General features: G+C 48.3%; 2 protein-coding genes across 2 annotated transcripts in view; one reads left to right on the forward strand and one right to left on the reverse strand.

The window, feature by feature from the left end:
* The window catches only part of LOC109543027, a gene marked incomplete in the record, with an annotated part of 11664 nt that extends 9158 nt beyond the window's left edge, over positions 1 to 2506 (forward strand). The window contains 8 exon segments of the mRNA XM_048665901.1: positions 201 to 336; positions 397 to 744; positions 795 to 1019; positions 1073 to 1217; positions 1274 to 1467; positions 1520 to 1618; positions 1672 to 1881; positions 1944 to 2506. Coding sequence (XP_048521858.1) covers positions 201 to 336; positions 397 to 744; positions 795 to 1019; positions 1073 to 1217; positions 1274 to 1467; positions 1520 to 1618; positions 1672 to 1881; positions 1944 to 2187 — 1601 coding nt within the window.
* A 4325-nt stretch (positions 2507 to 6831) lies between these two features.
* LOC109543039 overlaps positions 6832 to 10511 on the reverse strand; it is a 21823-nt gene continuing 18143 nt past the window's right edge. Inside the window, exons 2-3 of the mRNA XM_019912553.2 lie at positions 8430 to 9394; positions 6832 to 8373 (exon numbers count right to left, since the gene is read on the reverse strand). Of these exons, the coding sequence (XP_019768112.2) occupies positions 7574 to 8373; positions 8430 to 9378 (1749 nt within the window). The 5' untranslated portion in view covers positions 9379 to 9394 and the 3' untranslated portion in view covers positions 6832 to 7573. The remainder of the gene's footprint in view (positions 8374 to 8429; positions 9395 to 10511) is intronic.

Consider the following 10511-nt stretch of genomic DNA (forward strand, 5'->3'; position numbering starts at 1 on the left):
CACAATGACACATTCAATGAACAATTGAACAGGCAAATAACAGGAAAAACAGTTGAATTTACCTGGGTCGCGCGTCGAGCGGAATTAGATCGGGAAAAATCGGAGTCTTTCACTTGCCCGTCATGGGCGTGACCCTGCGAGAAAGCGGCCCGCAACAACATCCAAATAAGCCGCATCCAACCCGTCAACTTGCTTTTCAGACGACGAAGATTGGAATGGCGATGCTGCCGACTCCACCTTGTATCTGATGAGCGGGCAGATTTCCCTGCCGCGCCCCGCGAAAAACCCCGACAGCCCCAGCGACAAGTCGCTGGACCGCAGCCAGAAGTTCTCCAGGTAATTCGAAAGGCTTCGCCTTTATCAGCTCAGTTTGCTCAACCCTGGATGGCGCCGCAGGTATTCGCACGCCGACCTGAAGTTCTCCAAGTCGTTTGACGATGACTACCACAAGCCCAGCAGCAGCAGCAGCAACATTGCCAAGTATTTGGAGAAACCAGTCACCAAGTTCAGCGACAACAAGTACCTCCAGAGGCAAAAGTCGATGGTCAACGAGCGAGGCAAGGAGGGGGCCCGGGAGGACTTCAGGAAGTCCCTGGAAAGGGACTTGCTGAACAAGAGCGGCAACCGCTACTTGGAAAAGTCGCTCTCCAACTCCGAGCAGTTCTACGACGAGGACCGCTACTACTACAACGACAAGTCCAGCCCCAAGTACTTCGAGGACGACGGCTTCGACGAGAACATCCGGTAAGACTGGGTTTGAGCCGTTTGGGACCCTGTTGACCGTGTGGGTGCAGGTCCAGGAATGGGTCGGCTGACTTGGACAAGGACCGGCCCTCCCGGAGCTTCTCCTATGAGGAGGAGGTGTTCTTTGAGGAGCAGAAGCCCATGAAGCAGTACCCGGTGCCGAAGGCCAGACAGAAGTATGTGGACGACGACGCCAAGTTCAGGGGCCCTAAGACGAAGAGCAACCCGAACGACCCCAGGTACTACGAGCCCCGAGGTGCGCAGAAACCCATTCGGTAAGGGACTGTTTCTGGGGGAATTGGGACGCAACAACACGGACTTTTTGCAGGAGCGGTCGTGACTTCGACCGAGATGAGAAAAAAGAGTTCAGTTTCAGTTCCAACGCAGACCAGTTCTACTACGAGGGCACCAGCTCGATCAATCGGCGGCAGCCTCAGTATCGGCAGCGATCGCCCACTCCTGATGAAATCAAGGTACTGTTGCTAAGCATAACGAAGGAGCAAGACAAGCGTGGGGTTTTTCCTTAAAGGCGCCTCGCGACCGCTTCAAAGACGCCAAGGAAAAGTTCCTGCTGATGGAGAAGGAGAGGCTGGAGCACGAGAGGCGCAACCCCGAGCCGCCAATCTCTCCGACCATTCAGCGCGATAAAATCCACTTTGTCAAGCGGCACCAGAGCATGGCCTACCCCTCAAAGGACCACCTGCGCAGCAAGTTCGATGACAGGTCAGTGTGCGTCAGTAACCCTCAACAGCCCCCTAAACGCCTGGGATTTTAGGTACTCCAACGACCGCCATGAGTTCACTGCAGAGACGCGCCCAACGCCAGCCCCTCGCTACTCTGAAGAGGTGCGCTACAGGCAGAAGGACCGCGATGGGTAAGTCTGTCTCCAGTAGTACAGCCATGCACACTCCAATCAATGCTGTTTAGCTTGCGGAGCGCAGACAAGTACGACCCGAAGCGAAGATCTATGTTCTCTTTGATCGAAGAGGAGCATAAGAAGAATTCCAGTGAAATTGCCAAGGAGCTGAAGCGGCGCTCCTACATCGAGTTCGGCCAGCAGGGCTTTGAAGATGAGGACTGCGAAGAGAGGGACCTCAGGAGCAGCAGACACTACCAGGACCTGCCGGAAGCCGACAGGTAAGACCAAACTACCACTGTTGAGCTGAAAGTGTCCAGCATTAGAGATCTGTTTGACTCAGATACAACTCGCTACTGATGGAGAGCGTGTCGAAGAGCAACGAGCAGAAGTACGATGCGAAGTTCGCGAAGAACCCGCAGAGGGACTTCAAAGGGGTACCAGGGTACCGGCATAGTTACGCGGAGCCCAAGCTGAAGATGGAGCAGAAGAAGAAGACGACCACGGCTGACATGCTGCATCGGACCAACAGCACTGTGGGGTACCTGCCTCCGAGGGTGGGCATCGCCAGCATGCACCCCTATTAACGCGGCGGCCATATTTTGATTTTGTTTAGCTCTTTTGCTCAGAAGTACTGTTTAGTTTACCCATGACATTTTTTTAGTTTCTTTAACCTTTACTAGTGTCATAACTACTTAGGTGCCTTGGAGTTTGATAAGGTTTCCTCGCCCAGTCCGACGCCCCAAGCAAATTATCGCATGTACAATATTTGTATATAAAATTATCCGAGTTTGTTATTTATTTTTGATATTTTAATGCGCAACTGATTACTCTAATGCACGGCTTGTATAAAGGCGCGCCGCTTTTTTACTATCAGGATCTAAAACAAATACACACTTTCTAATTTGTTTGTGTTTTTGTTCATTGTCCCTCTTTTTCAAACATCCAACTTGCGTCAATTTGTTTTTTATACTAATTAATAATTATTAATTGTTAATATTCTTACCTCCGCCATCAACACAAAAAAAACTGAACTACAGGGTTAAAATTTATGTTGCACAGTGAAATAATTTGACTTCAATTAACGCGCTAGAACTGACAGGAAGTCATCCTAGGAATGTTGGGTTCAGGTGCGCGTCACATCCGGGAACACTGGCCTTTCCGGAAATGAAACGGGGTTCGAGACTATGTCGCGCTTTACTGTGGAAGGGGATAAGCCACAGTTGGTTATTAGTTAAAAAAGTGTGTTTCCTACATTTCGTGTTACTGAGTGCGCCATATTAATGTTATATTAATGTTAGAACAATGTTCAAGTGTGGTCAGAGACCAGAAGATGAGGAATAACGATCAAACATCTTCATTTCACGGCAAAAAACTGTCTGTTCGCGTCCAATTCCTGACGAAAATGGTGACTAGGCATCGGATCTGCATGAACCAACCGGCGATGAGAAAGTGTTAACGAGACGAACGCTGTTCAAAACAGGCCCATATGTGGCGCCAGTAATACTGAAGGCAGCTCGACGGTAAAAATTCGCGAGGATTATGGCAAATGCGCCAGCAAAGTGACCAATTTGCAATTTAACTTCCTATCTGGTGTGTGAGTGAGTGGTTTTTTACAATTTGTCCTCAAATTTACTCTGTAACATCACTTCAATCCTTCCGTGTAAATCTTAATGGCCACCCGAGAAGTTCTAACTTGTCAGAGGACGTGTTGGGCAGGTTCAAAAGCGGCTTCAACTTGATGTCTTTGAAATTCAAAAGTGGAATAAAGTGGAATGTATTGCGGGTAAGTGTTTTAAACTGTACGTTTTAAGCTATCCAACGGTGCCAAAACGAATTCTGTGGCTCGAATGGTTCTTGAGAAACTTCGAAAAAAGCAGCGTCATGTTCAAGTGGATTTTGCAACTCAAAAAAAACACGCAAATCTAAAACTTCTTGAATTCAAGCATTTTCTGAGAGAACTGCCAACATTTCCCCATCCATGGTTCACTTTCTAAAACGGCCATTTATTTATCTCTAGAATGATGTACACATGAGCGTTTTTGCTCGTTTTGCCTCCGAGATATGAGCAAAAACGAGACGGAAGACATGACATTTTGGCATAATCTTGAACCTAAGTGTTTGATATTCAAATTTCGCTTTCTGGGTCAAACAACTCGAATTTCCTCACTAACGTTGTTACGACTGAATCAACTTTTCAATTCTCTATCCAACGATGCCAAAACGAATTCTGTGGCTCGAATGGTTCTTCAGAAACTTCGAATAAAGGCCATTTAGTTATCTCTGTAATGATGTAAAAACGAGCGTTCTTGCTCATTTTGCTTCTGGGAAACATGCAAAACGGGACGGAAAACATAAAATTTTGCGATAATCTTGCGCCACCCTTGCACAAAATGACGATCATTTTTCTAATTTCATAGATAACACAAGACTGTATTTTTTCTACATAACCCCCCCCCCTGACTTTAAAGCTGGATCAGCCCCGGATCTTCAGAGATGTTCAACCGCAACATCAACGAATGTGTAAATATACAGGGTGGGTCAGTTTTGGGAGAAAGGACTCTCCCTGATTTCCTGCCGTCTAGGCAGCTAAACACTTCCGTGCACCATACGCTGCACAAAGAACGTCGATTCATCCACTACAGTATTTACTTTCTCACGGTCTGGGCGCAATTAGTCTCCAGCCAGTCGTTTGGCTGCCAACATCCATTCATACATCATTATCAGCGATCGCAAACTATCATTAACTCATTCTATCTATTTTGGCCCTTCACACGGGATCGAAGTTTGAGTAAGTTGAGGTTGAGGTAAACACTTGAGCCCAGCAATCGCTGGCTCCTCGACTAAAGACCAGGTCAATTACATAACATTCCGCTAGAGTCTTTAGAAGATCCCCAGCCTGTTATAACACGAAATAGGTTCAACAGCATCGCAGCGAGAAAAATGGTTGTAAGCATGTGGCCGGTCGCCATTCATGGTATAATTTGAGCGGCATTCCACAGCTCGAGACCCACGGGGGGTGAGACGGCCCGAAGAAATCGAAGAAATTGGGCGGTGAATGGGAAGAACGTTTCGATCGTGGTTTCCCCCGCGCCCGTGCAGGTAAACAAACCGTCATCAATCAAAAGCGGTGGAGCCAATTCGACAATGGGCAACTCTCAGGTGGTATTTTACCATAATAACTGACTAAGAGTGATTGGCTTGATGAAAAGCGATGAGCGCTGAGTTGATTGCAACCTTGGCCGAAAACGGTAATCTATGGATGTGCCAACATTTCCCGCTTGATTTGATGGATTTGACCTCTTTGGAGCCTTCAAACGTTTTTTTTTCGACTTCCAAAAATCGTCGGCAATTGCGTCAACCGGCAAACATCGAAAAAGAGAAACCTTGGGAAACAGCAAGTTCACTCCTAGCGGCCCAAACAATCGCCAGACAATTTTCTCATTCATTAGAAGCATGCTCTTCTTGTGTTTTGATTCGTTTAAGACGCCCATCAGGAAGGCCCGAAGCGTTCACACAGCCAGCAGCCTTTTAATTGTCTTTCAGAAACGTTTTTCCGCACAATGCCGGACTCAAATCGGCGATTTTGTCTGTGAAAATTGTTTGTTGTCATTGTTTTGCAGGAATATTAAGACTAAATAGACGGTTTTTGTTGACGCGGAGCTGATGGTTTCTCTTCGGTTGCTTCAAGTTCTTCATTGATTTTCAGTAGGTATCGCCTTGTGTCCACGAAAGTCAGGAACACTTTTGGGATTGTTGTTGCTTTGTGAAGATTTTGAGAAATCGCAGAATTTGCATCATTTTGTTAGCACTGCATAGGCGGGTTCTTATTGGAATGAAAGAACATTATTTCCAAAAATTCATTTTTTCAAAACTGGTCCAACTATAGAAATGATGTCTATGGTGTTGGACAGAGTGCACCTTCTTCTAGTCGTGCCCAAATTTGCGCTTTTGTTGTGCGTTTTATTGATTTTTGGTGATTTTTTGGGTTACTGCTGCATAGGTAGTCGAGTTGGTAGTTTTCCAGCTTTGCAAGGGAATTTTCAATTTATTTTTTGTCGTTAGGTGGCCCAGTTTGAGAAATTTTACTTCCGGCCTGGATAGGGCATTCGTTTCTTTTCCATCACCAGTATTTTGGCCATAATTTCGTTTTCTGTTGATTTTTGGCGAATTTTTCTATGTTGCACTGCGTAAGTAGGCTCGTAATACTGGGGCGTTACGATATTGGGGCCACGCGATTTTGACAAATTAATTTTGCGTAAACTAGCGCTTTAATACGAGAGTTACGGCACTGAATAAGGTGGACTTTCGTGCATCTTTAGCGAAAATGCTCCTTTCATTACTTTTTTTCTTGACTTTTGAGGAATTTTTAAACTTGCAACCGCATACGTCCTCCAATAATCGCGCTTTCAGTTACGATAAGCTCTACAATATCGTCCTTACTGCAGACTCGTACAAGCATATTGAGGTTTTACGTCTCAAATTCCCGGAAAGCCGCGAATTTTATGCCAAAGTCATCACAAAGAAGTGAGGAATGAATCCTCTAAATAATTGGGAGGGGATCCTTAGGCCGAAACCAGTCAAAATTTCCTCGGGCGGTCTTCGAAAAAAATAAAATCTCTGCAAATGCCCCAAACACCCTAAATTTGCATAATTTGCATAAAATAACGCATTATCGTTTGAAATTTCAGATGAAGCATCTGAGTATTTTGCAAGTTTTCCACGACACTAAACTGGCAGAAATAGAAACAAAAACACTCACGTTTCAGCTGATTTATTTTGCAAATAGCGAAAGGTCAGATTCAGCAACAAACAACAACAACAACTGGCTGTTGCAAAAGAAGACGGCGCAAACAAAACGGATAAAACGCTGTTAGAAGCGCGCCCAAACCGCTTTCTTTCCTCTTGAACTCCGTGCTCGGTCTAGCATTAATTGCCCATCGCACACAGGATATTACGTTTTTCAAATGATCACTTTAATCGCATTTTCGAGGCAATTTACGCTCTCGTAAAACCCTGTTGAGGTTTGGTTGGTTGAAAACAAATGAGGTTGAGGTGAATCGAAAATCGTCGCTCCTCAAACGCGCGACATCCGAAGGCGAAGAAGTAGGTTTGCGAGGCCCGCGGCCATAAATCAACTTTCTCGTCTTGAGATATCGGGGTCCGGCCACTGTTTTTATTACGTGTGACGGGGCATTTCGTCTATTCCCGGCCGGAGTCACGCAATCACACTGAATCAAAATCGCTTTATTGAAATGCCACATGTATAAACTCGGCCTGAGACTTTCAGCCTCAAATACATACAAGGTTTATACATAATTATACATATGTACATGGGCTACAACTACGACAGTGTTGAGGGCCTGGGGATGGAAACGGCCCTGTATTTTAGCAAATTTTTGTACCAGAATGTGAATAAAAGACTGGGCTGTTTCCGTCCTGAGTGGGACACTGTACAGGCTGTCCGAGATAAGTGGGGTAAATTAGAAAGAAGTTGCGCCCTCAGAGGGCCATGTGACTTGAAATTACTTCAAAAATGACCAACAAGTCCGAAAAAACACAGAAAACTTCTTCTTTGGAAACGCCTCCGATTGCGACATCCTTATCTTGAACACCCTGTTTAAATATACACTTTTTATAACAAAAATTCATTTTTTTCCGTGGAAAAGATGAAATTAGAGCTTGGGGGAGAGTTCTGGGAGATTTTTGATTCTACTCCGAGAGTCAATCAAAAACGTCCAGCGGATTTCCAAATGTCTGCATTTTGGTCACACACGCACAGCTTCCAGCTAGACCCAGTCGAGCGTCCAATGTGGACGAGTTCGGTCACACCTCGTGTCCCCGCTACATAACCCAAAGGCATCTTGATCTTGTTTAGACGGATGTTAGGTTTTTCTCCTCGCTGCTGAGTGCGAATTTCACTTTCTCCTCCGATCCCAGATGGCCGCGTGTGTTCCGCGCCCCGAAAGCGCGCTACACCACCTGCACAGTGGTGTAAGCGCTGAACGTCACCTTCTTCTCGTTCTTCTTCCTCCCGGCCGGTTCGCCGCTCTTGATGCTGCTCTTCAGGTTGTTGCGGTCGCCGCCCAAATAGGTCAAGTCGGAGGCGCTGCCCCACTTGGGGCCGATGGGCGTCTCCCCCCGGCTGAAGTCCTTCAGCTTGGGCGTGAGCCCGAACACCCGATTACCCATCGGGTGCTTGCTGATCCCCCCAGGCACGTTGTAGCCGAAGGAGATGCGCGGATGGTGCTGGATCGGGTCGATCTGTTTGCCTTGCAAAGGGTCCGCCCTCGACTTCAGTCCGGTGGCGTTCAAGAACATGGCGTTGTTCTGATTGGGTGGACAGGGAAAGGGGACAGAGTCGCGGCTGGCGTCTATGTATCGGTAGGCCATCGGCTGGAGGCTTTGCGGGCTGCAGCGCGTCTCGCTTTTGCTGCGCGAGCTCTTTTTGAGGATGCGCGGCACCGAGTTGGTCCACGAGTGGTGCTTCTCGTAGAGCGGCACTCGCTGGGGCCGGTTGAGGGTGGCGGTCTCCGGCTTGGGGGCGCGCAGCAGCGCCTTGCCCAGCAGGTTGAAGTTCTGGCTCAGCTTTTTCGGGTGCGGCTCGTTCGCCGTGCTCTTCGCCACGAGGCGGGCGTGTTGGAGCGGGTCCACGTGGACGTTGACGCGCACGAACTGCCCGCTCAAAACGTCCTCTGCCTTGTCCGGTTGAGGCGGAGGAGGCGCCGGCTTCTTCTTGCGTCGGCGCTCTGGCCGGCGGGGACTGTCCGAATCTGCAACAGAATTGCCGGTTGCAGGGTTTGCCTCAGAAGCTAGAACAGGGGCTTACCTAGAAGATCCTCCGCCGAGTTCCAGACCTTTCTCAGGCCCCCCGCTGTATCGGCGCCTTTGACTAGATGGCCTCTATCGATGTGCAAGATGTTCTCAATCGAGCTGCTCCGCACGATTCGCGGCTTCGGGCCCACCGTGTTGAACTTCACGTCGCTGATCAGCTTGCTCTGGGCCCGTTGCCTGGTGTTCACGTCTTTCCCCTTGGGGCTCGCCTGGGGGGCTTCCAGAGCCCTCTTGGGCGCGTCCTGGATGGAGGCCACATTGGGCTGCTTCTTGATCTCGATGTGAGTGACGCCGTTGTGATCGGTGCGCTGCAGCAGGTTGTACTTGTTCGACTGCTTCCCCAGCCCGCTCGCGCTGTAGGCTCTCTGGTTGGCCACCGCCTTCAAGGTGGTGAAGTTGGTGTAGAACGTCTGCAGCTTCTCCAAGTTGGCGAACTTGAACACCAGCGCCTCCTGCTTGATCACAAACACCAACACGTCCGGGTAGTTGACGTCAGCGTAGCAAATGCAGTCGCCCAGATCGAAGCTCTCGCGACTAGACGAGGAGGCGACGACAGCCGCTTGCTTCTCCAGGCCCTCCTTGATGCAGTTGACGTTCTTCTGCGTCAGCGTGTTGGTTTTCTCAGTCTCAGTTTCGCTCTCGGTGCCCGAGCCGCCATTGGCGCTGTCGGTTTCGGTGAGCGGAGCCGCTGCCGCCAACTTGTCCCCGGCGAACGTCTCGTTCTCGCTGCTGAGCAGCGAAATCGTGTCGATGTCGCTCTCGAAGCCCTCATCGCTTGGCAGCGTGAGTTTGGGCGGCTTGGACAGCAACAGCAGATCGAGATGGCTGTTGCTAAGTTGGAGCTCGTAGTCGGGGGGCGGCGACTGACTCGGCTGTCGCTGGCATTTCTCCACAATGGCGGCCAGCGAGCCGCTTGAAAGCTGCCGTGCGAGTAGCAGAGGCATCTTGGAGGGTCATGATCTGAAACAGACGAGAGCGGTTGAGTGCGCTGATGGCCATCGCGATGTGGGCAACGCCACTCGCTTTCCAATTGGTTAATTGCTCGGCTAATCGGTTTGTCAACAACCGCATGTGTGGCGTTTTCTTTTTTTACGTAACTAATGATTGATGATTTAAGCCCCAAATATCGGAAATGATGATTGAGTTTTTGCCCCGCCCCTTTTCAGTTCTGATTAGTGACGTTGATTCTGCAGGCCGATTCTAAATTGGAGATTTCGCGTTGTTAGGCCGTGGTCAATAGAAACTGGGTCCTGACGTTTCGCTAGCACGCACTGTTAACATCTTCGGAAGTGAGGCGCCGAAGCAAAATTTGATTTTTTGCCTAGGGCGATTTAAAGCGAATCATTGGCTGCGCCCAACGGCCTCTATGAACTGGCTTGAAACTGTGTGAGTTATGCGCAAAAGAACCGTTAAAAATAGCTTAGACCGCCTGTATTTTTGTTTCGACTGACGGCAAGTTGCCATTAGTTATGGTACACCCTGTACAGTTGTCGTTTCAAACGTCGCCTAGTTCAAAATTGACATATTTTAAGCGGTGACAGTGACAAGTTGGGACGTAACACTGCACGGCGCATCTGGCCTCCCTTATGAAGTACTATGGGGGCGAGTGAGACAACCAATGTTTACTCAAGGGCGGATCCAGGGGGGGAGGGTCATGGGGGTCGTGACCCCCCCATTCATCTCTCTATCCAACGATGCCAAAACGAATTCTGTGGCATAATCTTGCACCTAAGTGTCTGATGTTCAAATTTCGCTTTCTGGGTCAAAACTACTCGAATTTCCTCACTCACGTTGATACGACTGAATCGACTTTTCAATTCTCTATCCAACGATGCCAAAACGAATTCTGTGGCTCYAATGGTTCTTGAGAAACTTCGAAAAAAGCAGCGTCATGTTCAAGTGGATTTTGCAACTCAAAAAAAAACCACGCAAATCTAAAACTTCTTGAATTCAAGCATTTTTTGGGAAAACTGACAAAATTTCCCCATCCATGGTTCACTTTCTAAAAAGGCCATTTATTTATCTCTAGAATGATGTACAAATGAGCGTTCTTGCTCATTTTGCCTCCGAGATATGA

Source organism: Dendroctonus ponderosae, unplaced genomic scaffold (genome assembly GCF_020466585.1).
Source record: "Dendroctonus ponderosae isolate FM_Combo_2020 unplaced genomic scaffold, Dpon_F_20191213v2 Dpon_F_20191213_4, whole genome shotgun sequence".
Classification (NCBI taxonomy): Eukaryota; Metazoa; Arthropoda; class Insecta; order Coleoptera; family Curculionidae; genus Dendroctonus; species Dendroctonus ponderosae.